Below are 26,605 nucleotides of genomic sequence, written 5' to 3' on the forward strand. Positions count from 1 at the left end.
GCTGGGAGTAAAACACCCGAAGCTGGACAACTGTGTGTGTGTGTGTGTGTGTGTGTGTGTGTGTGTGTGTGTGTGTGTGTGTGTGTGTGTGTGTGTGTGTGTGTGTGTGTGTGTGTGTGTGTGTGTGTTTGTGTGCATTGGTGTGTGTGTGTGCTATGCCCTTGTCACTCGACCTTGTTACTGATTGTGGTTTGTCAGCATAACAACCTCATTGAGTGTGTGTGTATGTTTGTTTGTGTATGTGTGTGTGTGTGTGTGTGTGTGTGTGTGTGTGTGTGTGTGTGTGTGTGTGTGTGTGTGTGTGTGTGTGTGTGTGTGTGTGTGTGTGTTTGTGTGTGCCTGTGTGTGTGTTATTAGAGTCTGACCTTGTTACATATGTATGCGCCCTGTGTTGGGTTGACATTTTAGTTAAAATCGAATTAACAAATGTAATTTTGCAAGTATAATTTTTCCTTTGAAGTACACTCCAAGTAATGGCAACACTTTTCCTGGATAGTCCAGAGTTCATTACTAATCGATTATCAATATTGTGACTTAGTTTAGTGTCTCAAATGACATGAACACATTATGTAAGGAGACCCAATAAGGTTACCAAGAAGTTATCCACATTTATTCAATTAAGTGTTGTCTGAGTTTGCTTTACATAACATTTACATAACAACATACATTTACAACAACATGTCAAGTGAACAGCAACTTTCTATATTGAGACAGGTTATCATGCCTCATTTGACTACTCTCAACCAATATTTCAAACATGTCAAGTTTGACATGTAAAGTTGACACGTTGTTAGTTATACACTCAGTTAATAGTCAGACAACGCAATATTGGATATACGTGCTATGTTCTTGATAAATCTATTGAGTGTCACTCACACAACGTTGACATGCCGACTGAGGTTCGACTGAGAGTGATTTGAGACAATGATGATGCTCAACTGCTACACAACTGATACTGAACTCTGGACTATGCAGATAGAGTGTTACCCTACTACCCCCTGGTGGTCAGAATACGCTAATTGCGTTTAATTTCTTCGCAGTCTATATCATCATTATGATCTATATTTCTATGTATGTATGTATGTATGTATGTATGTATGTATGTATGTATGTATGTATGTATGTATGTATGTATGTATGTATGTATGTATACTATGTATGTATGTATGTATGTATGTATGTATGTATGTATGTATGTATGTATGTATGTATGTATGTATGTATGTATGTATGTACATATGTATCTATTTATATATCTATTTATCTATTTATCCATATATCTCTATTTATCTATTATCTCTATAACACTCTTTAGCCATAACTCAATTTATCCGTCGGTCTATGTGACCGACACATCTGTGTGTGTGTGTGTGTGTGTGTGTGTGTGTGTGTGTGTGTGTGTGTGTGTGTGTGTGTGTGTGTGTGTGTGTGTGTGTGTGTGTGTGTGTGTGTGTGTGTGTGTGTGTGTGTGTGTGTGTGTGTGTGTGTGTGTGTGTCATGTGTGTGTGTGTGTGTGTGTGTGTGTGTGTGTGTGTGTGTGTGTGTGTGTGTGTGTGTGTGTGTGTGTGTGTGTGTGCGTGTGTATGTGTGTGTGTGTGTGTGTGTGTGTGTGTGTGTGTGTGTGTGTGTGTGTGTGTGTGTGCGTGTGCGTGTGTGTCCGTGTGTGTGTATTTGTGTATGTGTTTGCGCTCGAGCCATACTGTTAAGTCCTCTGATGGAAATTGCACCGTAAACACAAAACGTCGTGTTTCATGCAAACTCGTTCTGCAGTACCAAAGTAAAAACGGTAATTTACGTAACATGCGACCTAATTCCGACCACGGGGTTCTCTCTCCCGTTTCTATGGTGATTACGTCACGACCAGTGTTTCGGAATGTTACATTTAGACTAATATTGCTGTAGGTCTCTCTCTCTTTCTCTCTCTCTCTCTGTCTCTGTCTCTCTCTCTCTCTCTCTCTCTCTCTCTCTCTCTCTCTCTCTCTCTCTCTCTCTCTCTGTCTCTCTCTCTCTCTCTCTCTCTCTCTCTCTCTCTCTCTCTCTCTCTCTCTCTCTCTCTCTCTCTCTCTCTCTCTCTCTCTCTCTCTCTCTCTCTCTCTCTCTCTCTCTCTCTCCCCTCCCTCCCTCCTTCCCTACCACCCGCACACAAATTGAAGGGAATACTTGGGCGCGTTGTTGTTCCAGTACCAAAACAACCCCCTCTTCCTCCCCTGCCTCCTCTTCCCCCCTCCTCCCTCTATACTGCGGAGCTGTCTGCGTCTCCTGTTTTGAAACCTGATGACAAACCGCCCACGGCTGCGCGCTCGCTGCAGTAAAGCCTGCAGCCACGTGCACGCGCGTGCACCGAAGCTGTCTATCTGCCTGTCCGTGTGTCTGTCCGTGTGTCGGTCTGTCTTTGCAGAAATGTTCAGATGAAATGACCGTTTCTTTAATGTGCCTCGACGATTTGCACCGGTTGCACGCTGCACTGGAGCATTATACCGCGCGCGCCATAGTTGCGTAATAAGCGCTTCTTGAGCTCCGCGAGCCCCTGGTCTCGAGCCAGAGCGGCCTCGCTGTTGTCGCAGTGAACGTTCTTGGAGGAAACCCCGTCTCTACGTCGCTCTCCCGCCTGTCCTTATATGGTAGGGGGACACCGTCGTCACTTCCGGATGTGCCCATGTTTGGGCACCTACGAAGCTCGCAGCGGGGGGAATCCCTCGCACTGATATCCACCAATGACTGCAGCCAGGAGTTACCTAGGAGACGGAGAGTATAAAAAGGACTGAGTGGATGAACGGAGCATCAGACTCTCCCTGCGCCGAGTCCTCTCACGGAACAACGACTAACGGATCTATAACCAACGGTTCAGCGACTATTATTATTATTATCGTCATCATTAAAACTCCAACACTTCATTTGTTTATACCGGACTCGTGGATTAATATCTCACTGTATTTTCTGAGGACATTTGGGCTCTAATTAATCATTGGGTTCAACACGAGCATCTGCACCGTGATCATGCTTCTGGAGCGCGAGGACAGCTTCCTGTCGGAGTTGGAGGGCGCGTGCAGCGCCTGGGTGGACAGCGTGGGCTCCAGCCTCGGGGACCACAGTGAATGTGACACGAGCTCGCCCTTCTCCCAAGGTACGTGCGCCTCATAAAGTTTCAAAGTGCACGTGGATATTTTATCACATGTTGCTCACATGTATACAGTGATGCAAGTGCCACGCATAATCGTTTATGAACGATTAATTCAAACATTTGTGCGCGTGTGTGTGCGTTTGCATCTGTGTTTGCGTATCTGTGTGTGTGCTTGCGTTTTGTGTGTTTGAGTGTGTGTGTTTGTGTGGGAAGGCAGTGATTATTATTGTTATGCAACACCACTAACGGCCCCCTCCTCCTCCAGCCTTCTCCCCGGGGACCGACGCCTCCGACTCGGACTTCTTCTCCGACCTCAGCGACTGCTCCTCGGACACCCTCTCCCCGTCACTCGCCTCCTCCGCGGCCTTCTTCGCCTCCTCCGAGCCGGCGGCGGAGCTGAGCAGCAGCGCGGACGCCATCCTCAACATGATCACCGAGATAGTGGGCGTCTGCAGCGAGCTCGAGCATCATCCCGCCTCCTCTCCGCCATCACTCCAACCGACATGCGTGCCCGCGGGCTACGGCAGCGTTGCCGACCCCGGCCCCTGCGCGTCCTCCCCCGGGTCCCCCCCGGCCCTGCTGGTGGTGAAGAGCGAGTTCCAGGCCTCCAGCTGCGGCGGCGGCAGTGGCTGCGTGCAGCTCCCGGGGACCGGCTATACCGGGCTGCAGTCCGCCACCGAGCCGCTGCTCCCGCTCGCGGCGCTCGAGCAACAGGTGGACGTGGCGGAGTTTCTGGAGTCGCTGGTCGGGAGCGAGGCGGCCGCGGGAGACGTTCCGTCCCTGGCTCAAGAGATCAAACAGGAGCCGCTGGCCCTGGAGGAGTGGCTGAAGAGTCTGATGTCAGTCCCCGGCGTGAACGGAGGAGACTCCGCTGACTACGTCATTAACCGACCCGTCATCAAGACGGAGCCCACGCCCTGCGGCCTCGCGCTGTCCCTCCCGCCTGCCGCCCTCCCCTTCACCCTTGACGCCTTCCTCCTTTCCTCCCTCCTGCCCGGCGCGTTCCCGATGCCCAACATCGTCAACGCGCAGACCGCGGGGGCCGCCAAGGTCTCGGGCAGAGCCAGGAAAGCCACGAGCGCCGTCAAGGTGAAGCCGTTCCCGTGCTGCGTGCAGGGCTGCGAGCGCCGCTTCTCCCGCTCGGACGAGCTCAACCGCCACGTGCGCATTCACACCGGACAGAAGCCGTTCCAGTGCACGATATGCGCGCGCAGCTTCAGCCGCAGCGACCACCTCACCACGCACACGCGCACGCACACGGGGGAGAAGCCATTCTCGTGCGACGTCTGCGGCAAGCGCTTCGCTCGCAGCGACGAGAAGAAAAGGCACGGGCGCGTGCACGTCAAGCAGCAACTGCGCGCACAGATGATGGCCGCGTACTCGATGGCGTTCAGCGCGCCCGGGGGCGTCTAAACGGACTAGGCTCGAGGAGTCGGTCGTTCAAAAGATTAAGACGTCAGCTGATTGGCTGTTTGAAAAAGAGGCGCGTCCGCGCGTTTTCACGCGGAGTTTGAAAGGCCCGCGGATGAAACTCTGGTCCACGAGCACGTCTCCGACGACCCGCACGGACACGGTTAAAGAGACGGGTTGGTTGGGGGGAGTTCTGGTGGGGGGGGGGGGTGGGGTGACGTCATGGGTCCCCATCAGCACCAAGGACAGCGCAGTGGATTCTTGGGTCAGAGAGGCGGCGGGTGATTGTAGATAAACTAACTCACTGCTGTTGACTGTAATCGCTGTTTGACGTTAACGCATGATGACGTGTTCAAAGATGTTCCAACACGTGGATACTGACGTCAGAATGTTGTACAATTTCTGTGATTTTTGCTCGAGATCTCAAGTGAAGAATGTAGTTTTATGTCCTGTGTCAATTTATATTCGCACCGCTGCGATACACTTTGTAGGAATATTTTTATAGACCCTTGCTACCTCTTGAAGTATAAGATTGTTTAACACTCAGAATGTATATTTCTACAACTTGACTTATTTGTACAGAGATTTCATTTTTCTACAAACCCATTGTGGAAATTATGGAAATTATTCTAAAAATATTTTATTATAAATTATTTCAGCACGGCTGAAATCAAAGTGAAGACATGTATGTTATATTTGAAGAGTATAATAATGATTTATTTATTATAATTATCATTATTGTTATTATTATGATTCTAAAATGGCCGCCATGTCTGGACTGTTGGACTTAACACCTAAACTCAGCTCTGAGTTGAGCTGTGACGTAGCACACATTGCTGTGCATCTTAATGACAATCTTAGTAGCCATCATTCTGCATGGATATATTATTATATATTGGTCGATGTGGTTCTCTTCTCTTTTCATTTCTCAACTTCCTGTGGTCTTTATGTGAATAAAACCAGATGTTCAAAGTACCAAACACGAGTTGTCCTTCTATTCAGCCGTCTAGCATAAATTCACATCTGTACCAACCCATCTGCACACCTGCATCGGTACATCAGTACATCTGGATTGATTCAGAGATTTAAATAAGCGAAACTGCAGAATCAATGTCATAGGCTCTCTCGGATAATTCACAAATACTTCAGCCAATCATATCTCAAATTGGCGACTGGCTTGTTGCCGTAGAGACCCCCTCCTCTCTCTTCTCTCTTCTCCCCTCCCATCCTCTCCCCGCCCCTCCATTCCCCTCCTCTCATATCCTCTCCTCTCCTCCTAAGCGGAACTGACAGGTCACGTGCGCCACGTCATTAGCACGCTGCACGGCCACAGCGCGCGGAGAGTTTTACCGGAGGGAGGGATGATGTAGCACGCGGGCCAGTCGGTTGACAGTTCTCTGCTTGGCTCGGCTCTAAGAGACACGGCCGTACCGGAGTGGACCTGAATACCGTGCATCCAGGCCAGACAGGGTGCGGATATATGGGCGAATCATCTAATGTGAATTAAGCCAGCAGGCCAACGGTCTAAATTCTGGTCGGGTGGTGCTCGGCGGGTAAGGCAGAAGTTTTTACACCGGATAATATCGACTCCATTCCGCGGTGGAATCACAGGTGAGGCGGCTTTTATATCGGGTTTTAACCGTGCTCGGTAGATCCGTGATCCGTTCGATTTCTGTCTGAGTCACTGTGCTGGCAACGGTACCGGCTCTGTTTACAGTGTGGTCAAGAGAGGAGAAAAAAAACGTGTAGATGGGGATAGAGATATCCAGACTTCTCTTTCTTCCTGCTCAGCCATCCATAGGCCGATCTGAATTCCAACACACACACACACACACACACACACACACACACACACACACACACACACACACACACACACACACACACACACACACACACACACACACACACACACACACACACGCGCGCACAAAGCTCATGTAGGCGCTGCAGAGGACGCTTCAATAGTCAATTGTGTGTGGGTGTGTGTGTGTGCGTGTGTGTGTGTCGGGTAGTGCCTGGGTGTGTTCTTGTATCTAGGTCAGTGCTGTTCTAACTCCTCACCTCAACCACCACCCCCCTACACACACCCATACACACTCACACAAACACCAATGCACATACTGTATATGAATTGAAGGCAAATTAATAATATATATCCTTCTCTAGAATATAGATGGAGACAGCGCAGCAACAATATGTGACGTCATATTGCTTTGAAGCTTCTACATTTTCTCAATATAGGATCACTTTTAGAAGAATCACGAGATGTAAGATCAAGTTCTATGATTATTTCTAGTCCCTACGATGTGTAGACTCTATGCTAACTCGTAGGTTATAGACAATAACTTGTGGTCTAGATGATAACATGTTGTCCCTCTGTTAACATGTAGTCTCTCAATGTTTACTTGTAGTCTCTAGATAATTTGTAGTCTCTAGAATGATGATAAATTAAGTCTAGATGATAACTTGAGTCAATAGATTTTATCATGTAGTCTCTACAACACGTAGTCTCTATGATAACTAACTTGTAGTCTCTAGATCTTTACTTGTAGTCTCTAGATGATAACTTGTAGTCTCTAGATGATAACTCGAAATCGCTAGATGATAACTAGATCAGTGTGTAACTCGAAATAGATGATAACTTGTAGTCTCTAGATGATAACTTGTAGTCCCTAGATGATCATTTGTAGTCTCTAGATGATAACTTGTAGTCTCTAAGATGATAACCTCTAGTCCCTAGAGCTTTACTTGTAGTCTCTAGATGATAACTTGTAGTCCCTAGATGATAACTTGTAGTCCCTAGACTATAACTTGTAGTCTAGATGATAACTTGTAGCAGGGTTGTCGTGAAGGTGCTGGTGCTGGAGCATGCTGGTAGCAGCAGCTGACCAGACCTTCTCATGTCCAGGCTGTGGATCAGAAGGGACCTTCAACTCCGTCCTGGACCTCCAAGACCACCTGGTCAACACACACACCTATCAGACCCTGCTCGGTCTATCCAAGGTAGACTCACTCACAGACACACAGACACACAGACACACACACACACACACACACACACACACACACACACACACACACACACACACACACACACACACACACACACACACACACACACACACACACACACACACACACACACACACACACAAACTTGTAAAAGTACTTTCATGTCCTCTGAGGTGCGTGCCAGGAGCTCTACACCAGGGTTCCTCCTGCGCCTCCCTGGTCCGACTGTCTCCCAGGGACAGAGCTCCTCCCTGGGCATGGAGTCCACCAGAGACCCCCTGCCTCTGGCCGGTCTGGACCTGGCCTCCTCCACCGCCTCCACCCAGCTTCTCAGGGTGATGTTAGGGGCCGCAGGAGGATCTTCTTTGGGAGTCCCCCAGGACCCCTCCAGGGCTCTGGCTCTGCCTAGCCCTACAGGCCTCACATCCACTGCCTTTTTAGCTCTGGAGGACCATATAGGCCTCAGGAGGAGCCTGGGGCTGGAGTTGGGGTATCCCCCAGTGGAGTGCTTCTCCGTGGGGCCAGGCCTGGAAGAGAGACTAGAGCTGAGGCTGGACATGCAGGTGGCCACCGCCGTAGCCGAGTTGGAGGAGAGGGTGAGGGGGCGTGTCCATCACCTGAAGGCGGAGCTACAGGAAAGAGAGGCGGAGCTAGAGCGAGAGAGGAGGAAGGGAGAACGTCTCGTGAGAGAGAAGGACGAAGTGGAGGAGAGAGCGGCGTACCTGTCCAGACAGGTGAGTGACATCACACAATGACTTCCAGTTGACCTATATTAGTTTAGATTATTTTGGATTACCTTAGTTTGATATTAGTTTAGCTTAGGTTAGTTTAGTTCAATCTAACTTTGGTTTAGCTTCATTTTATAAGTTTAATTCAGCATAGTTAAGGTAAGTTTAATATTAGTTGAGTTGAGTTGAGTTGAGCTTACACCCATAAGTAGTGAGTTTGAGTTTGTGGTGATATTTAATGTTGAGAATATTATTTCATGATAGGCTTCCATCGCCATGGAGATGATGGAGGGAGTAAAGCGAGAACTGAAGGGAAAAGAGGACGAACTGGCCAAACGAAAACAGTTTGTCTCTCTCTTTAATACACACACACACTTCTCCTTTTTGCTTTCATTTATCATTATATTTAGTATTTGTGTGTGTGTGTGTGTGTGTGTGTGTGTGTGTGTGTGTGTGTGTGTGTGTGTGTGTGTGTGTGTGTGTGTGTGTGTGTGTGTGTGTGTGTGTGTGTGTGTGTGTGTGTGTGTGTGTTGCAGGGATATGCATCAGGTGCAGGTGTTCCTGAGAGATACAGCAGAGAAGGAGGCAGAAGCTAAAATGAAACTACAGGTAACTCACCTGTCGTTAAGCGGGTAACTCACCTGTCGTTAAGCGGGTAACTCACCTGTCGTTTGGTGTGTAACTCACCTGTCGTTTGATGTGTAACTCACCTGTCGTTAAGCGGGTAACTCACCTGTCGTTTGGTGTGTAACTCACCTGTCGTTTGGTGTGTAACTCACCTGTCGTTAAGCGGGTAACTCACCTGTCGTTTGGTGTGTAACTCACCTGTCGTTTGGTGTGTAACTCACCTATCGTTAAGCGGGTAACTCACCTGTCGTTAAGCGGGTAACTCACCTGTCGTTTGGTGTGTAACTCACCTGTCGTTAAGCGGGTAACTCACCTGTCGTTTGGTGTGTAACTCACCTGTCGTTAAGCGGGTAACTCACCTGTCGTTGAGCGGGTAACTCACCTGTCGTTTGGTGTGTAACTCACCTGTCGTTAAGCGGGTAACTCACCTGTCGTTTGGTGTGTAACTCACCTGTCGTTAAGCGGGTAACTCACCTGTCGTTGGGAGGGTTACCCACCTGTCGTTCAGCTGCTAACTCACCTGTCGTTTGGTGTGTAACTCACCTGTTGTTTGGTGTGTAACTCACCTGTCGTTAAGCGGGTAACTCACCTGTCGTTGGGAGGGTTACCCACCTGTCGTTCAGCTGCCTACTCACCTGTCGTTAAGCAGGTAACTCACCTGTCGTTTGGTGGGTAACTCACCTGTCGTTCTGCGGTTAACTCATCTGTCGTTGGGAGGGTTACTCACCTGTCATTCAGCTGGTAACTCACTTGTCGTTCAGTAGGTAACTCACCTCTCGTAACTGATGATTTATTATTTATGCTATCATCCTCCAGATGTTTATGGAGTCGTTACTCGATCGAGCCGACCATGCAGAGAGACAGCTGCTGCAGATCGCACCCGGTCACACGCACCCGCAACGACACGTACACACACCGATATACACACACACTCCAGGACACACACACAGAGGTGTCTCCTCACCTGTGTGGGGTCGCGCAGGGCGGAGCTTGGATGGCAGTGTGGAGGACATGCTTGGAGCCAGGTCGCCGGTAACCATGGCAACTCAGGTGAATCCAGAAAAGCTTTTTGACTCTAAAAGTTAAAAGTACGGTGTCACTGTTTACAAATTAAAACATGACTCCAAAAAACGATCAAAATGAAATACAAAAATCAGTTTTGTCTCGATAGCTGAATGTGTTTTTCCGTCTCCCTCCTCTCTCCTCTCTGTAGAGGAGTTACAGTGTTTCTGGATCTTATAGACTTGGAGACCAACTCTACAACCACCATCCATACAACGACTGGTACTCTCTCCTCTCCTCCCTCCTCTCTCCCCTTCCCCTCCCCCCCTCCTCCCCCTCCTCTCTCCTCTCCTCTCCTCTCCTCTTCCCTCCTCTCTCCTCTCCTCTCCTCTCCTCTTCCCTCCTCTCTCCTCTCCTCTCCTCTCCTCTCCTCTCCTCTCCCCTCTTCTCCTCTGCTCTCCTCTCCTCTCCTCTCCTCTCCTCTCCTCTCCTCTCCTCTCCTCTCCTCTCCTCTCCTCTCCTCTCCTCTTCTCTCCCCTCTTCTCCTCTGCTCTCCTCTCCTCTCCTCTCCTCTCCTCTCCTCTTCCCTCCTCTCCTCTCCTCTCCTCTCCTCTCCTCTCCTCTCGTCTCCTCTCCACTCTTCTCCTCTCCCCTCCTCTTCTCTTCTCTCCTCTCTCCTATCTCCTCTAGTATTCTCCAGTCCTGAACTGTAGTATTCTATTTCTGTCTTCAGGGCTGGAGGGAACCGCTGGGTGAACAGCTACCATCGTTACCACAGTACCGAGGAGGAGAAGGAGGAGGAAGAGGATGACGAAGACGATGAGGAGCAGATATGGAACACACCTGAGATGATAAGACGGACTGCTGCACCAGGTAAGATGTTTGGACGTATGTATTTATAGAATTATTTGTTAATAAAAGTGGCGCTTCCATCACCTTCTTTTCTTATTTTTAATTTCTGGTCCACAGATTTGTCTCCCTCCTCTAATGGTTGCCATAGCACCCATTACCTGGGGGTGGAGACTCTACGGTTGAGGGCGGGGCTTTTTTGTGTCTTCCCATATTTGGACGTTGCTTCCCTGCTGCATGCGGCTGAGGTGTGCACTGATTGGAGGTGCGTTGCTAGGCACCCGGCTGTATGGACACGCCTACTTCTGGAGAACGTCACGGTGTCCACCAAGGTAGGGCAGCCTTCCTCGTGGTCATCTTCATCATTTCCATATTCTTTTTCATCATCACCTCTGGCACCCTTTCATCTTCATCAACCTCCTCATCGTCGCCCCCACCATGATCAGCTTTATGTGTGTGTGTGTGTGTGTGTGTGTGTGTGTGTGTGTGTGTGTGTGTGTGTGTGTGTGTGTGTGTGTGTGTGTGTGTGTGTGTGTGTGTGTGTGTGTGTGTGTGTGTGTGTGTAGTTCCTGGTCACCCTGTCTCAGTGGTGTACACAGACCCGGTCCCTGGTTCTGAAGAACCTGAGAAGCAGAACCAGACGACCTGGAGAGAGCAGAGAGGACTACCAGACCCTCAAACGGTAACACACACATGCGTACACACCACACACATGCATGAAACAAAATCTAAAGTGGCCGTGTTGTGTAAGTGTGAGTGCTCAGCCCAACAGTTGTAGCTGTTCCCACACGGCCCTATGATAACGCTGCGTGCTATGGGTCAACAATGCATCATGAACAATGTCCAGTCTCCCCTTGACTGTTGAACCGGGTCAAACTCACGGCGTTCCACAGCAGCTCCACAGACTGTGACTGCCCCCTTCTACCCGTCTGTCTCTCAGGGGCTGCCTGGAGGAAGGGGTGGAGGCTGTCTTACGCTCAGCGGGGGGCAGTCTGCTCTACCTGTCTGTCTGTCAGTGTTCCAATGTGCTGACAGACAGGTCCCTGTGGCTGGCCAGCTGCTACTCCCCCAACCTACACACCATCACGTACAGGTATCTGTCTGTTTCTTCATCTAAGTGTCTGCCTGTCTGTCTTTCTCTTCATCTTACTGTTTGTCTGTCAGCCTATTGGTCTGTCTCTTCGTCTATCTGTCTGTCTGTCTCTTCATCTAACTGTCTGTCTGTCCATCTGTTTCTTAATCTAAATGTCTGTCTGTCTGTCTGCCTGGCTGTCTGAACAGGAGTCCCGGTGAGGGGGTGGGTCAGGAGGTCTTGTGGGCGCTGGGAGCCGGCTGCAGAACCATAGCTCACCTGAAGTTCGCCCCCCTAAACCCCAGGTAGGTTCACTAATCACTAAACCCCAGGTAGGTTCACTAATCACTAAACCCCAGGTAGGTTCACTAATCACTAAACCCCAGGTAGGTTCACTAATCACTAAACCCAAGGTAGGTTCACTAACCACTAAACCCAAGGTAGGTTCACTAACCACTAAACCCAAGGTAGGTTCACTAACCACTAAACCCCAGGTAGGTAAACACTAAGCCCGGGGTAGGTTCACTAACACTAAACCCCAGGTACATCACTAAACACTAAACCCCAGGTACATCACTAAACCCTAAACCCCAGGTACATCACTAAACACTAAACCCCAGGTACATCACTAAACACTAAACCCCAGGTACATCACTAAACACTAAACCCCAGGTACATCACTAAACACTAAACCCCAGGCACATCACTAAACCCTAAACCCCAGGTACATCACTAAACACTAAACCCCCGGTACATCACTAAACACTAAACCCCCGGTACATCACTAAACACTAAACCCCAGGTACATCACTAAACACTAAACCCCCGGTACATCACTAAACCCCAGGTACATCACTAAACACTAAACCCCAGGTACATCACTAAACACTAAACCCCCGGTACATCACTAAACCCCAGGTAGATCACTAAACACTAAACCCCAGGTAGATCACCAAACACTAAACTCCAGGTAGATCACTAAACACTAAACTCCAGGTAGGTTCACTAACACTAAATACCAGGTAGGTTCATTAAACCTCAGATAGATCCCTAAACACTAAACCCCAGGTGGGTCCACTAAACACTAAACCTTAGATAGATCCCTAAACACGTAACCCCAGGTGGGTCCACTAAACACTGCTCATTACCACGCACTGTCCTTGGCCTCACACCATGTACCACTGAAGAGCTCTCGGTGGAAGGGCATACTTCTGACCTCCTGTCCTGGGTGGACCGGTCGAGGACGCCGTGCTCTGGATCGCAATGTCCTGTGGTCGCCCCGCGGGCCAGTGGCTTACAGACAGTCAGACAGACACTGTGTGTGACCTGTTTGAATCTTGTGCTCCAGCCAGCAGCCTCATCGCCTTGGCAACCGTAGCCTGCAGACCATCGGTCGCTGTTGGCCGGACCTGCGCTCCCTCAGCGTGGGCGGGGCCGGGTGTGGTGCTCAGGGATTGGCTGCTGTGGGTGAGTAGGAGGAGCCGCCACGACTGGTCAGAATGGACCGAAAACATTAGCACGTTGAAGGGAACTGAACTGTGTGTGTGTGTGTGTGTGTGTGTGTGTGTGTGTGTGTGTGTGTGTGTGTGTGTGTGTGTGTGTGTGTGTGTGTGTGTGTGTGTGTGTGTGTGTGTGTGTGTGTGTGTGTGTGTGTGTGTGTGTGTGTGTGTGTGTGTGTGTGTCCAGTGCGCAGCTGTGTGTGTCTACTAGAGCTGGAGTTGGAGTGCGTTTCAAAGGTCGACCTGAAGGTGGCGACAGAGCTCTGTAATAACGGACTCACCAACTTAGAGACTTTGACGTTGACACACACTGCCATCACTGAGGAAGCTATACTGCACTTTCAAAGTAAGAGCCCCCCTCAACATTGTAGCTATATTGCTGCTCATTGTCAAAAAAAAAAATAGAGGTACATTTCAAACTACAATCCCGACTGTGTGTGTGTGTGTGTGTGTGTGTGTGTGTGTGTGTGTGTGTGTGTGTGTGTGTGTGTGTGTGTGTGTGTGTGTGTGTGTGTGTGTGTGTGTGTGTGTGTGTGTGTGTGTGTGTGTGTGTGTGTGCGCGCGCGTGTGTGTAGGTAAATGTGTTAATCTCAGGTCCATGGTGGTGCTGATGATGAAGAGTCATGCTAACGAAGGTTCGCTTGAGGAGGACAGCGTGTTCAGAGATAACCTGGAGGCTCTTAAGGTAGACCCAAACCACCATTTAACCCTTAACCCCTCACCCTTTAAACCTTTCCCCCAATCCCTGACCCCTACGTCTTAAAGGAATACTGCTCCGCTATTTTTAAGCGTACTGCTTCATGTGCATGTATGCAACATCCACTCTGTCTGTCTCAACAGACATTTTGCCGCCCTTTCTTTGAAACTGACCAATGGAGTTGGCAAATTTGGGACCAATAATTGTATTGGTCCAACTTTTGTGTGTCAATTATATTGACACACAACACACGCATGAATCAGTACTTTACATAATACTACTAATGAATGGACCCAGCTACTAAATGATGATCAATGGTGTGTGTGTGTGTGTGTGTGTGTGTGTGTGTGTGTGTGTGTGTGTGTGTGTGTGTGTGTGTGTGTGTGTGTGTGTGTGTGTGTGTGTGTGTGTGTGTGTGTGTGTGTGTGTGTGTGTGTGTGTGTCTCAGGTTCTAACCAGGTCTCCAGGTCTTTGTGGCATCCTGCAGGTCAAAGAAGAATACTGAACTCTTCAAAACAAACACACACACACACACACACACACACACACACACACACACACACACACACACACACACACACACACACACACACACACACACACACACACACACACACACACACACGACAATCGGTTATCAATGATAAGTGTAATAAATGTCTTGTTTCTATTCAATGTTTCACATCATTTCTCCTCATTCTTCTGACAATCGTTTATTGAATTAATTTATTCGGTGAATTTAACAACTGATGATTTTAGTTGATCTGATGCCTTTAACATTTCAGGGGAAAGGGGAGAAACCAAGGAATGAAACACAGGAATTTAAAAAACAATACAACCGATTTAATCGGATGAAACCCATGAGTTTAACACAAAATAACAATGATGAATACACTCCAGAAATTCATGGAACAGTTGAAATGGCATGGATAGGTTTATATTAACTAATAATTCATTGCTTACAATTTAATTAGTAATTATTGACAACAAATTAATATATTTATCTTAACATAATCCATTTTTACAATACATACATTTTAAGTTATATTAACTTCATAAACACTCATAGTTGCTGTTTGATAACAGCAATTATGTATTAATTAATATGTTTTGGTTTTGTCCACCTATTGAGTGTAAATAATATGATTGTTAAGGGCTCCCCTGAAAAACAGACTTGGTCCCAGCAAGACTTCCTGATTTTAATATTAAACAAAAAATAATATATCTTTATACTGAAGTTCCCGTGGAAAAAGCGAAGTGATATTTTCTTTTCTTTTTCTTTAACCTTTATTTTATGAGGAATAATCCCATTTGAGATTCAGTATCTCTTTTACAAGGGAGTCCTGGCCAAGACAGCAGCATATAGTTCCGCATAAAACATACATTAAAAAACAGGCAACATAAAACAGAAAAAGACAATTGGCATTAGTCACCAGTAGAGGGCCCCACCCCAGAAGCTATGACCTCGGACCACATCATTTATGATGGACTGCTGCTATGGTGGGGAAAGTGATTGGTTATCAGCCGTATAGATGCAGGTTCAAGTCACTCTAATGTCGGTCGTTTTGTTAACGTGAATTTATTTCCGCACTCCCGAAGATTTCCACGTTAGTTATTGCCAATGAGGAAACACGATGGTGATTGAGCCAATCGTCCACTGATTAAAGCCCTTTGCAGTATTATGAATGTTACGGACTGGGTGTTGGTGGCACCACCGTTGGTATCAATGGGAAAAAGTACCACTTAGAGTGAATAAAACGAAGGTGGAAGTCGTCGTGTGAATTGAATGTCAAATATAAAATCTGACCATTCTGTCCAAGTGTCTGTTCACATATTGTCATTGTTTGATCATAATGTCAAATATAAAATCCCAATCATTTATATTAATTGTCTTGGTGGTGCAGCATTGGTAAGGCATGCTGATGATGGGATGATGATGGAGACCAGGGCTCAAGTCCTGCTTATGTAGGTTGCTTTTCAGTCATTGTGTGAATATAATATCAAATATAAAATCCAACCTTTTTATTTCAAGTGTCCTGGTGCTTCAGTGGTTAGTCATGCTTATTAATATGTTGGGGGACCAGGGTTCAAGTCCTGCTTATGTAGGTTGATTTTCAGTCAATCTGTGAATATAATGTCAAATACAAAATCTAATCCTCTTGCTACAGTGTCTTGGTGGTGCAGTGGTAAGCTCTGCTGAGTGCAGCACAGGGGACAAGGGTTCCAGTAACACTTGTGTCGGTGGTTTTTAAACATAGTCCTTGTGTGAATATAAGGTCAAATATTACTTCAGAACTTGGTTTCACCTCCGGCTCTGTGGCGCAGTGGATAGCTCTCGACTAACAGTATTGAGGTTCTGTGTTCAAGGACCACCCAGGTTGGTCAACGTGGAGAAACATTACCAAAGCGGTGAACAGCACTGAGGGACATGGTTTCTGGCGTTGTTTCCTACCATAAAAATCAAAGGATATATTTATTTTAAAGGGAGGGGGAGACTATCGCACAAGTCACATAGCGTACAAAAAAGTTTCAAGACCCTTTTAGTTCTGCAGACACGTTGGGGCCCCTATTGGGGGTACCCCCTTCTTGGTGGCTGTGTGAGCGGGGACTCGAACCTGAGTCTACAGAGTGATAGCCAACACTCTTACCGCTGCACCACCGAGACACCGACTAGAAACTATTCAGACCTCATACTTGGCTTTACAAATTCACATGTAGAAATTACATTATCAGCTGGACTCGAACCCATGGCTTCGGAGCTTTAGCAAACAGCTCTATCCACTCCACTTCTTAACATCTTACAGGGTGTCTGACTGGGCTGGGTCCATCGATTGATTGACCCTGGAAACACCCTGGTATTTATAATTCATCTATCGGGATGATTGTCATAAACCTGTTAAATAACCCTTTAGAAAATATACATTCCATATATTATGCCAACATTTGTGATTTCATTATTAATTAAATTCAATTTGTATAGCCCTTAATCACCATTACAGTCTCAAAGGGCTTAACAGGCCAAATATTTATGACCCCCCCCCCCCCCCCCCCTTTACCCAGGCCCCCACAAGGGCGAGAAAAAATGCAATGCAAGCTTATTTCTCCATTTCATCTTGTTGTTATTGACGGGAGTGGTGGGATCTTTTCAGTTGGATACTTTTCAAGTCTATTTCACTATGGCTGGATTCTCCAAGTTGCATACCATAGCATTAAAGAAAAGCATTTGCTAATCAGAGAGTTTATTGATAGGTATATTTGCAGAGAAGGTGCCATTGGATAAAAAAAGAACACATCAACATTCGACGCAGGGATTCACTTATAAATGTCTGCATTCCAAGGTAGAGAATCAGTCCGTCTCCAGGATAGCCACGAGTGTCTGGTCATAACCTGGCGAGAAGGGGACAGAATCAGAGCCTTGCAACATGGCTGACGTCGGCACCGCATTCTCCATAGCAACACATGTAGTAATGTGCAGATGGAGGGATATCAGGGTAGTCAGTCCCATTGTATGCAGCGGGCATGCACAACAGTAAGCCGAAGGTCCGTCAAGTCGCTAAAGTCTATACTAGAGATAAAGCGAAGTCTCTGGAAGTCTACTTACTCTCCAAGTCATCTAGTCAGTCAATGCTACACATGAGGCCATTACATCTACTATAGAGAGTGTGCAACGGGAAGAATGAACGTTGAAACCCTCTCAACCCTCTTAACCATCAGTTCGACTGGCCCCTTCCCTCTTAGCTCTCGCGCTCGTCTTACCTCAAAGTGCGCCCCGTTCCTTCTACTACCCGAGTTACTAATCCTATTTTCATCGAATTGATTTGCTACATACTTGGCCGTGGCTGGAGGCCGTCCCTGCTGTGAAGTGAGGAGCTCAGGCCCAGAGTTGGGCTACACGTGCGGGGACGAAAAGAGGTTCCTGGAGTCGCTGGCCGGGTAGCGACACTGGAGGGTCAGCCTGGCACCGTCAGAGAGGAGGAGGAGGAGGAGATAGATAGTACTTTATTGTCATTGCACATGTTACAGAGCAACGAAAAGAGGAGGAGGAGGAAGAGGAGGAGGATCAGAACCGTTGATCTGTTGCTTGGAAGAATATTCTGAAGGTTTTCAACAATGATAATGCAATGATGTTCTGATTTAAAAATTGTATTTTTGATTTAAAACTTCGTCTTATTCTTACGTAGGATTTTTTTCTTGAGTAGGATTTTTTATTATTTCTTTATACAGAGTATGCATATATGTATGCATGTGTTTTAGTTGGTGGAGGGAAGGGATATACAGACATTCTGTTCACAGTTTGTTGAATACCCATCCCAAATAAAAAGAAGAAGAAGAAGAGGAGGAGGAGGAGGAGGAGGAGGAGCTACATGTGTGCTCCGTGGTGGGTGTACCCACCTGTACGGAGTATCTCTCTGTATCACCGGGTCCCCAACCAGAGGAAGAAACTCCTGATGATTTCTAACCTGGTTCTCATAAATGAGCAGATCACCTTCAGTCTGGGAGTAAACAAAGCAATATAAAGGCATAATCAATCAATAAATCATAGATGATATCTCTCTCACACACACACACACACACACACACACACACACACACACACACACACACACACACACACACACACACACACACACACACACACACACACACACACACACACACACACACACACACACACACACACACACCGTCAGCGTCGTGCCACAGGCCCCTACGTCAAAGACGAACAGTGCCCGCGCGCTGTCCGTTTCCATGGGGACGCAGCTGGGATCCAACAGGGTGGTGCGGTTGGGCTGCACGGGGGGGGCGCTGTGGGTGGTGTCCACCACCGCCACCACCCGTCCCTCCGGCAGGCACGCTGTCAAAGCCCCACCCACAAACAATCAGCAGTGGTCGTGATTGGGCAGTCACATGCATTGTTTCGCACTGACAACACCACTCAAACATGATAGCTCCTCCCTGTAGTCGCTGACATACAGAGAGGGACCGGAGAGGGAGAGACCACCTGTCGCGTGTCTTAGGCAAGATGACCTAGCCGGTACCAGCTCCTTAGCGACATGTTTCCCAACTCCCTGGACGTTGCTTTGGAAGAACGCTTAAAAAGGGGAGCCGATAGCTGTACCATTATGGGATGTAAAAGAGTGCCGCCGCGTTGAACCGTGTGTGGGGAAACAAACGCGGCCTGTCGCGTCCACTCAGGTTCCGCGAGGAGATTCATGGGTAATGGCGGGTAGCTGCTCCACAACGACATGCAGCAGCCTGAGGGAACACACCTAGTAACTCGCCGGGAGTGAAGGTGCATCTCTGGACGATCCGGTCCTCCTCCTCCCGGGACCCCAGGCCCACCACGGACAGCTGGGCCCGGACCCCCACGCGGCCCAGGGTGACCTCCTGCACGGGGGAGGAGGGGACACACACACACACACACACACACACACACACACACACACACACACACACACACACACACACACACACACACACACACACACACACACACACACACACACACACACACACACACACACACACACACACACACACACACACACACACACACACAATTTTCTTTTCATAAGTAAACGTCTTTATCTGTGGTGTACTTTATGGTTTACTTTATTGTAGGGAATGTCTTGTTTGTATCTGTTGTGCTGGTACATGTGAAGAATTTGACAATAAAGCTGACTTTGACAGATATGATGTATATAGATATATGAAGTATATAGATATATGATGTATACAGATATATGATGTCCAATCACACCTATAATATGAGGTGTGATTGGTAGGAATTTACAAATGACAAAAGAGGGACGAACAGCAGAAACAAACTTCTTTGTGTTTACTTTAACTACGACCTACAATTAAGGACTCGGTTAAGCGGCCCTAGGAATTGTTGTCCAATGTTAATTGTGTGCTTCAGTTTTCCTCGGCCTCGTTTGTATTTGCCTCACGGATTTGGGAAACACCGTAGGGTTTTCCAAAATGAGGAAAACGTACCGGATCCTGAACCGGCTTGAACAGGTTTTTTTTTAATCATAACAATACAACGTGACCGTGGTGCCGCTGCGTCCCCCAGGGGCCCCGACCCCGTGGCTCCCCACCTCGAACACCATCCCGGGGCCGTGGAGGGGGATCTCCACGCTGAGGCTGTCCTCGTGGTCCTCCAGACGGAACCGCCCCATCCGGGCCAGCTCCATGTCCAGCCGCCGGCCCCCCAGGTACAGCTCCCACTGGAGGTGGTCCGGGCCCCGGGCCCCGTAGTGCAGCCGCACCAGCAGGCTCCGCTCCAAGCAGCGGGCCTCCAGACGCAGACGGCCCCCCTCTGACCCCCCCCCGGAGGGGGTGGGATAGGGAGAAGGGGGTGGCGTCACCTCACCGTTCCTCAGTGAGTGGCGGCTCATGTTTTAGTTTCATACGCTGCGTCTTATCCATCCAGAACAACATCATGGGATGCGTTTGTTTACAGGGCTAGTGCTGAAATGACCATCTGATTCAAACGTATATGTCCTGTAGATTCACAAAGGCCAACATGGCTGCTCTTACCCGGTTCACACGAACAAAGCCAGCTCCTTTCAGAAATCACCCTGGGTTGTGATGGCCACTTTAGAGAAAACCTCATACATTGAAGGCTGGCAACTATTTGAGGTTGGCAGTCCGCTTTAGCTTTCTTCTAAATCTTAAACACATTGAATTGTTTTTTTTAAATTGTAACTTTGCCTCCGTTTTCTTTGACTCATCTATTTTATATTATTATTAAATGTTATTGTATGACAATGTTTCTATGTGAAGCACTTTGAGTCTGCCTCGTGTATGAAAAGTGCGATATAAATAAAGTTGCCTTGCCTAAATGGTTGAGCACTGCAGCGCTCCCATCAGCCTCCCAGTCACATCACTACTGACCACCACCGATGGCGGTAGCGGTCGGCCTCAGAGTGCGCTCACATGTCATGTTGATGAGAGTGGGAATCACTGGCTCACCGTGGGAGTCTGGAGCGCTGCTCTCCAAGGTGGCGGGATAGGGGAATACCTCACCGCCGGGGGAAACCCGGAGGTCAAAGGTCACCGTGAGGCTGCGTGTCCGGTGGCCGGCCGCTCTATGCTGGCATGGATGGGAGGAGAAAACACACACACACACTAAAGCAGGAATTGAGTAGTTATTTTGAGCACAAACACTTTATCATCCAATAAATGCTAATATGGATGACATAACTGATATCGGACAAATACTTTGGCCTTGATGAGAGATTGTGCATTTATTGAGCATATACACGTGTGTGTGTGTGTGTGTGTGTGTGTGTGTGTGTGTGTGTGTGTGTGTGTGTGTGTGTGTGTGTGTGTGTGTGTGTGTGTGTGTGTGTGTGTGTGTGTGTGTGTGTGTGTGTGTGTGTGTGTGGTCTTCCCCCCTCACCTCTTCGATCACGGCGGCGTGCGAGAGCGGGACCTGTAGCTGGTAGGAGTGGCTCCCGTTGCCGTGGTCGACCCTAGACACCTCGTGGCCCCCGGTGGTCCGGCTCCAGAGCACCTTCCCTCCGCCGCCGCCACCGCCGCCGCCACGCACTTTGACCCGGTCGAGGGACACGTCCGACGGGAAGCTCCCCAGGGTGACGTCAAAGACCCCCTCAGACGCCACCGTGTCTGTGGAGAGAGAGAGGGTGAGAGACAGAGAGCGAGGGAGAGAGAGAGGGCGAGAGACAGAGGGGGGGGAGAGAGAGAGGGCGAGAGACAGAGGGCGAGGAGGGAGAGAGAGGGCGAGAGACAGAGGGGGGGGAGAGAGAGAGGGCGAGAGACAGAGGGCGAGGAGGGAGAGAGAGGGCGAGAGACAGAGGGGGGGGAGAGAGAGAGGGCGAGAGACAGAGGGCGAGGGAGAGAGAGAGAGGGCGAGAGACAGAGGGTGAGAGACAGAGGGGGGGGAGAGAGAGAGGGCGAGAGACAGAGGGCGGGGAGAGAGAGAGAGGGCGAGAGACAGAGGGGGGGGAGAGAGAGAGGGCGAGAGACAGAGGGCGAGGAGGGAGAGAGAGGGCGAGAGACAGAGGGTGAGAGAGCGGGTGAGAGACAAAGGGCGAGGGAGAGGGCGAGAAAGAGGGTGAGAGACAGAGGGGGGGGAGAGGGCGAGAGAGAGGGTGAGAGACAGAGGGGGGGGAGAGAGAAAGGGCGAGAGACAGAGGGTGAGGGAGAGAGAGGGCGAGGGGTGAGAGAGAGGGCGAGAGACAGAGGGCGAGGGAGAGAGAGAGGGCGAGAGACAGAGGGCGAGGGAGAGAGAGAGGGCAAGAGACAGAGGGCGAGGGAGAGAGAGAGGGTGAGAGACAGAGGGGGCGAGAGAGAAAGGGCGAGAGACAGAGGGCGAGGGAGAGAGAGGGCGAGAGACAGAGGGCGAGAGAGACGCAAGAGAACCAAGTCACAAAGATTTCTCTTTCCAGTTTGTTGATGTTCTCCTCAGAATTAAGTTATGAATTAAAGTAGTATTCAAAATAAATATATTTGTATCGATCCTCGATAATAAATGCCACCATTGTCCAGGAGAGGGGGTAAAGAGGTCCTTACGACTAAAAGGTCACTATACTCTCAACAAAAATGCACTTAGAGGGGTGAAGTTATGCCGCCAGGTGTGAGTGTGATTAGCCGTTACAAGCCGCTTGAAAATCAGCCTTCCGAAGGCTGAAGTTCACAAAAAAAACCTCAAGGCTCAGTTATGGTTCCACGTTGACGCAATGTAATGACCAAGGACCAATCACAGCCCTTGCGGCTGCCTCGCCTCGACGCAAGGTTACAATTTTTCCTTCACGCCTTTGCGGTGGACGCAAGGAGGGTCTGCAAGGACGTCGGGGGTCCGTAAACCCCCCCACGCGCTGCGTCGAAGTGGAACCACGACTGAGCCTTCAGGCGGTCAGGTGGGCTCACTGTGGCTGAGCAGAGGGGCCCGCGGCATGAAGGGGGCCCTCAGGAGCCGGAGGGATCGGTGCTGGGTGAGGGGCCAACGCTCGTCCCCCCACTGGCGCAGGAAGAACAGCTGGAGCCCCGCCCGCTGACCGTAGCGGCCCTCCACCACCGCGCTCTGCAACACACCACCATGCATCCCATAATGCACGAGGCCCTTGTGAAGGGGACCGTCCATGAAGCGAAAGAGGCTTTGATTAGGGAACAAAACGAGGAAGCAGACAACATGGGAGTTCTTCACCTTCTCCGTCACTCTCTTATCGGGGTGCATTGTCATTTTATATGTCCTCATTTTTCCCCAAGGAGAAAAATGTAACACAAACTATCCACCCCCCCCCCCCCACCCCCAACCCAGCTGAGATTCATAAAGTCTTCTGAACCGGATCACAAAGAGAAGACCCAGCAAAGACCGAGAGAGGTATAGCCATTCTGAAAGGTGACATAGATATTATACCACCAGGTGTGAGGGTGGTAAAATGTTACAAGCCGTTTTGAAAATCAGCCTCTTCTGACATCACAAGTGGGCATGTCCACCTAGATGTGTGCTGGATAGATCAGTCTACCAGCCTACCCACTGAGCCTACACGTTGCTCATCTCTCCGTCACACATCTAGGTGGACCCGCCCACTTGTGATGTCAGCTAGCTCACAGCTAGTGGTACAATGGGGGACCTTTAAGAGGGAGGACCCCCTGCTGGGTCTGCGAAGCCCCGTTCAGGACGTCCCTGTGCTCTCTGGGGGTCCCTCCGTACCGTGACGTCCACCCCCGGGGAGGCGAGGGGGACCCGGAGCTCCAGCCGCCCGTCGGACAGACGGACGCGGTACCCCCTCTCCTGGGCCTCGACCGCGCTCACCATCAGGGGCCCCACCCCCAGCCTCGAGGGCCCCTCCCGGAGCCGGCCCCGGGTCAGCTGGGGGACGGCGTGGGGGTCCGCCCACAGCAGGTCAGGACCGTCCACTACGGCCTGGTCTGAGAGACAGACAGACAGACAGACAGACAGACAGACAGACAGACAGACAGACAGACAGACAGACAGACAGACAGACAGACAGACAGACAGACAGACAGACAGACAGACAGACAGACAGACAGACAGACAGACAGACAGACATCTTAATTCCAGCCAGCGCTGTGAGATCATATCACCGTACAACATTTGTGATTGATGCATATTTTTTTTTTTATTGAAATATATAACTTTCATTTTGAGCAGATATTTGTTATATTCTTTGGGGGGTTGTGTTAAGCTTGTGTCTAGTTTTTCTAATTGCTGTACTGTGCTCGACGGTTTCAGATGAAAACAATATTGACACGTTTGTTAGTATTACTTGAATGCAAAAATTTCAATCGTTTTTAATGGTTTGCTGGGAAAGTTTTTTATCGATTAAATTGTTATACTTTTATCCTTTATCATTTATATATTTATTATCAGATCATTTCACATTTAAAAGTTCTAATTTGAGTGAACCTCACTCTTGTTGCAGGCGGCGACGGTGCTGACGGCCATCGGGACCCCCTGGACTGAGAGGAGGATGGAGGCGCTCATCACCTCCATGTCCAATCCCTGCTCCTAAAACACCAGGGAACAAAACCACGAGGGTAAAACGTCAATTTAAGGTGCATGATATTAAATACCAACATCCCAGGGTCCTCCAAATCTCTCCCAGTAAATAATAATAAGTTAATTAATAATAACCATTTTCTAGGATCACTGAAAAATACATTATCCACTCCACCATTTGGATTTAATGACACTTTGTTGTTATTTTTTTTTACCACAACTTCTCTCCAACCAAGAGAAACGAAAGACAATAGCGACTGCCGCCAATACCATTTAAATCCAACCATTTAGCATTGAAATACTACTTAAAAACAGCGAAACTCTCTGCTGGCGACACCGTGCATTGCACCTTGACGGTGTACGACAGAGGAGAGGAGTACGCCGCGCGGAGCAGCAGCCGGGGCCCGGCGTGGGAGACGAGGTAGCCCAGGTCGGAGGCCTCCCTCCATGACATGACGGGCTCTAGGCTGGCCTCCCCTTCGTCCTCCCCTGTTGCGGACTGCCGGTGTATCCGGACCCCCGTCTCCAACACCGTATTGTCCTGCTCAGAAGAGACCGGTGGACGGTTGTGTCAAGGGAAATCCTATTTGTTGTTTTTTTAACGGTAAAATAGCTACTTGGAGGGTGCTTGTGGCTCTTCTGTTGCCAATGCAACCCCAACTCAATACATTTACATTTGTTGTTATTTTTATACTTGCAAATAAATAAATAAATAAATATATATTAGTATGGGTTTGAATGGCCAGTAGCTCACCGGCTGAGCTTTGAAGGAAGCATGAAGCACGGGGAGTTGGACAGACACCTGACAAGAGACAGACACAGACACAGACACAGACACAGACACAGACACAGACAGACTTAAAATCGCTGGCAATATCAATTGAAAATGACAATTCTCTAATCTCTACTGTCATTTCAATAATTACACAAAAAAAGTGTTTTGTAGTGTGGTGTCTTTCTCAAGAGGAAGGCTTACATTGTAAATGACCCTATTTGTTTTTAAACTGGCAAAGTCATTGTCCCTTAAAAATGTTGCTGTTGTACAGTTGGTTAAGCCAAGCAACAATCTGTCCCTGTAGCAATCACCCACCATCTTTTTTAAAGCCATCCAATAATAATAGATAACTCGAAACAAGAGGGCTGTGTATTCACCTCCATGTAGTTCTCCTCACACACTATCTCCCTGGCGCCCCACGGCCACTGGAGGGCGCAGTATAGGCGGAATGGAAAAGCTGTGGCAGTCCCGTTGGCCCAGCGATTCCAAAACCACATATTCAAACTGTACTCTGTGTCATTCTGCAACAGAGGAAATCATTAATATGTAGGGGGGGGGGGGGGAGAACACGTATGTGAAAGGGATGATGCCAAAATTGCATCAAATTGATAACATGTGTACGTTCAACCTGACTTAGGACGTTGCAGGCAAGAAAGGATGCCCGGAACACCAGGTCGCCACGGTGGTTCAGGAAGGCCGTGTAGCCGCATTTGGCCGCCTCTCGAGCGGATGGGATGTGGACCACACTCCGGTCTGGTTAATGTAATGCATGTTAACGGAAAGGTAATGCATCGTTTAATAACTAATCAAACAAATTTAACACGATCAAAACAATAAGGGATATATGCTACATAAACATCATTCGTTTTATAAATTGAATGATTTGTTAAACATCAGTGTTACCTTCAAAATTGAAACCGAACTTCTCAGCGAGGAAGGTTGACTTTATTGTAACCCAGAAGTGACGTTCGTGGCAATGCGTCCAAAAGTCCCCTAATCATTCGAGAAAAATTTTTTGAGAACAATGTGCGTAAAGCCCTTCACAGTCTGATCTAAACTAAGTGATAGTGGAGAATGAGCTATATGTTACCTGCCAGGACCGATGTCTCCAAGCACACTGCGAGGAGGAGCAAGGGGAAACATTTCCAAGTCATCCTACATTAAAGACGCGGAGTAATCAGTAGGAGAACCTACGGAGGATCTCGAAATAAATGTGTAATTGTATAAAAAATAAATACATATTTATTCGACACTATGTTTTTACGACGTGGCCTGTAGGATTTGTTTACATGGATACCTTGTGTTATTTACTCGC

General features: G+C 48.6%; 4 protein-coding genes across 5 annotated transcripts; 2 read left to right on the top strand and 2 right to left on the bottom strand.

The window, feature by feature from the left end:
• Positions 1-2,997: 2,997 nt before the first annotated feature.
• On the top strand, positions 2,998-4,534 carry LOC130369693 (early growth response protein 4-like). Its single transcript, XM_056575182.1, has 2 exons — positions 2,998-3,124; positions 3,387-4,534. Exons 1-2 carry the CDS (start codon positions 2,998-3,000, stop codon positions 4,532-4,534), a joined length of 1,275 nt encoding a protein of 424 aa, XP_056431157.1.
• A 1,330-nt stretch (positions 4,535-5,864) lies between these two features.
• LOC130370263 (F-box only protein 41-like) lies at positions 5,865-14,541 on the top strand. The gene is made up of 16 exons (XM_056575975.1): positions 5,865-6,142; positions 7,374-7,537; positions 7,720-8,280; positions 8,539-8,618; positions 8,811-8,883; positions 9,718-9,951; positions 10,115-10,185; positions 10,637-10,776; positions 10,873-11,084; positions 11,319-11,434; positions 11,693-11,845; positions 12,034-12,129; positions 13,173-13,291; positions 13,511-13,669; positions 13,899-14,008; positions 14,469-14,541. The coding sequence occupies exons 2-16, from the start codon at positions 7,403-7,405 to the stop codon at positions 14,523-14,525; spliced, it is 2,316 nt and encodes a 771-aa protein (XP_056431950.1). The 5' UTR covers positions 5,865-6,142; positions 7,374-7,402; the 3' UTR covers positions 14,526-14,541.
• A 2,710-nt stretch (positions 14,542-17,251) lies between these two features.
• On the bottom strand, positions 17,252-22,999 carry LOC130370261 (uncharacterized). 2 transcript variants are annotated; one of them, XM_056575973.1, is made up of 9 exons: positions 22,919-22,999; positions 21,429-21,655; positions 20,999-21,119; positions 20,122-20,342; positions 19,291-19,408; positions 18,733-18,875; positions 18,413-18,513; positions 17,850-17,975; positions 17,252-17,407 (listed from the first exon to the last, which is right to left on the bottom strand). In XM_056575973.1, exons 1-8 carry the CDS (start codon positions 22,944-22,946, stop codon positions 17,909-17,911), a joined length of 1,026 nt encoding a protein of 341 aa, XP_056431948.1. In that variant the 5' UTR covers positions 22,947-22,999; the 3' UTR covers positions 17,252-17,407; positions 17,850-17,908. The 2 variants fall into 2 exon arrangements, with proteins under 2 accessions (XP_056431948.1, XP_056431947.1); XM_056575972.1 differs by having other exon boundaries at positions 18,706-18,875.
• On the bottom strand, positions 22,958-26,605 carry LOC130370508 (uncharacterized). Its single transcript, XM_056576252.1, has 11 exons — positions 26,588-26,605; positions 26,381-26,445; positions 26,194-26,283; positions 25,919-26,043; positions 25,668-25,811; positions 25,270-25,317; positions 24,865-25,056; positions 24,428-24,524; positions 23,706-23,923; positions 23,011-23,072; positions 22,958-22,979 (listed from the first exon to the last, which is right to left on the bottom strand). The coding sequence occupies exons 2-11, from the start codon at positions 26,442-26,444 to the stop codon at positions 22,958-22,960; spliced, it is 1,062 nt and encodes a 353-aa protein (XP_056432227.1). The 5' UTR covers position 26,445; positions 26,588-26,605.

Source organism: Gadus chalcogrammus, chromosome 17 (assembly GCF_026213295.1).
Source record: "Gadus chalcogrammus isolate NIFS_2021 chromosome 17, NIFS_Gcha_1.0, whole genome shotgun sequence".
Classification (NCBI taxonomy): Eukaryota; Metazoa; Chordata; class Actinopteri; order Gadiformes; family Gadidae; genus Gadus; species Gadus chalcogrammus.

Coding starts and splice junctions, on each gene's coding strand:
- LOC130369693 (XM_056575182.1), top strand. CDS start 2,998: ATGCTTCTGGAGCGCGAGGACAGCTTCCTGTCGGAGTTGGAGGGCGCG. Junction 3,125..3,386: donor GAGCTCGCCCTTCTCCCAAG/GTACGTGCGCCT, acceptor CTCCTCCTCCAG/CCTTCTCCCCGGGGACCGAC.
- LOC130370263 (XM_056575975.1), top strand. CDS start 7,403: ATGCTGGTAGCAGCAGCTGACCAGACCTTCTCATGTCCAGGCTGTGGA. Junction 7,538..7,719: donor CCCTGCTCGGTCTATCCAAG/GTAGACTCACTC, acceptor ATGTCCTCTGAG/GTGCGTGCCAGGAGCTCTAC. Junction 11,085..11,318: donor ACGTCACGGTGTCCACCAAG/GTAGGGCAGCCT, acceptor GTGTGTGTGTAG/TTCCTGGTCACCCTGTCTCA.
- LOC130370261 (XM_056575972.1), bottom strand. CDS start 22,946: ATGCCGCGGGCCCCTCTGCTCAGCCACA. Junction 19,409..20,121: donor GCCCCGGGATGGTGTTCGAG/GTGGGGAGCCAC, acceptor TCCCCCGTGCAG/GAGGTCACCCTGGGCCGCGT. Junction 18,876..19,290: donor CACTCCCGGCGAGTTACTAG/GTGTGTTCCCTC, acceptor GGGCTTTGACAG/CGTGCCTGCCGGAGGGACGG.
- LOC130370508 (XM_056576252.1), bottom strand. CDS start 26,444: ATGACTTGGAAATGTTTCCCCTTGCTCCTCCTCGCAGTGTGCTTGGAG. Junction 25,812..25,918: donor CCTGCAACGTCCTAAGTCAG/GTTGAACGTACA, acceptor CCTCTGTTGCAG/AATGACACAGAGTACAGTTT. Junction 24,525..24,864: donor CTCTGTCGTACACCGTCAAG/GTGCAATGCACG, acceptor CTGGTGTTTTAG/GAGCAGGGATTGGACATGGA.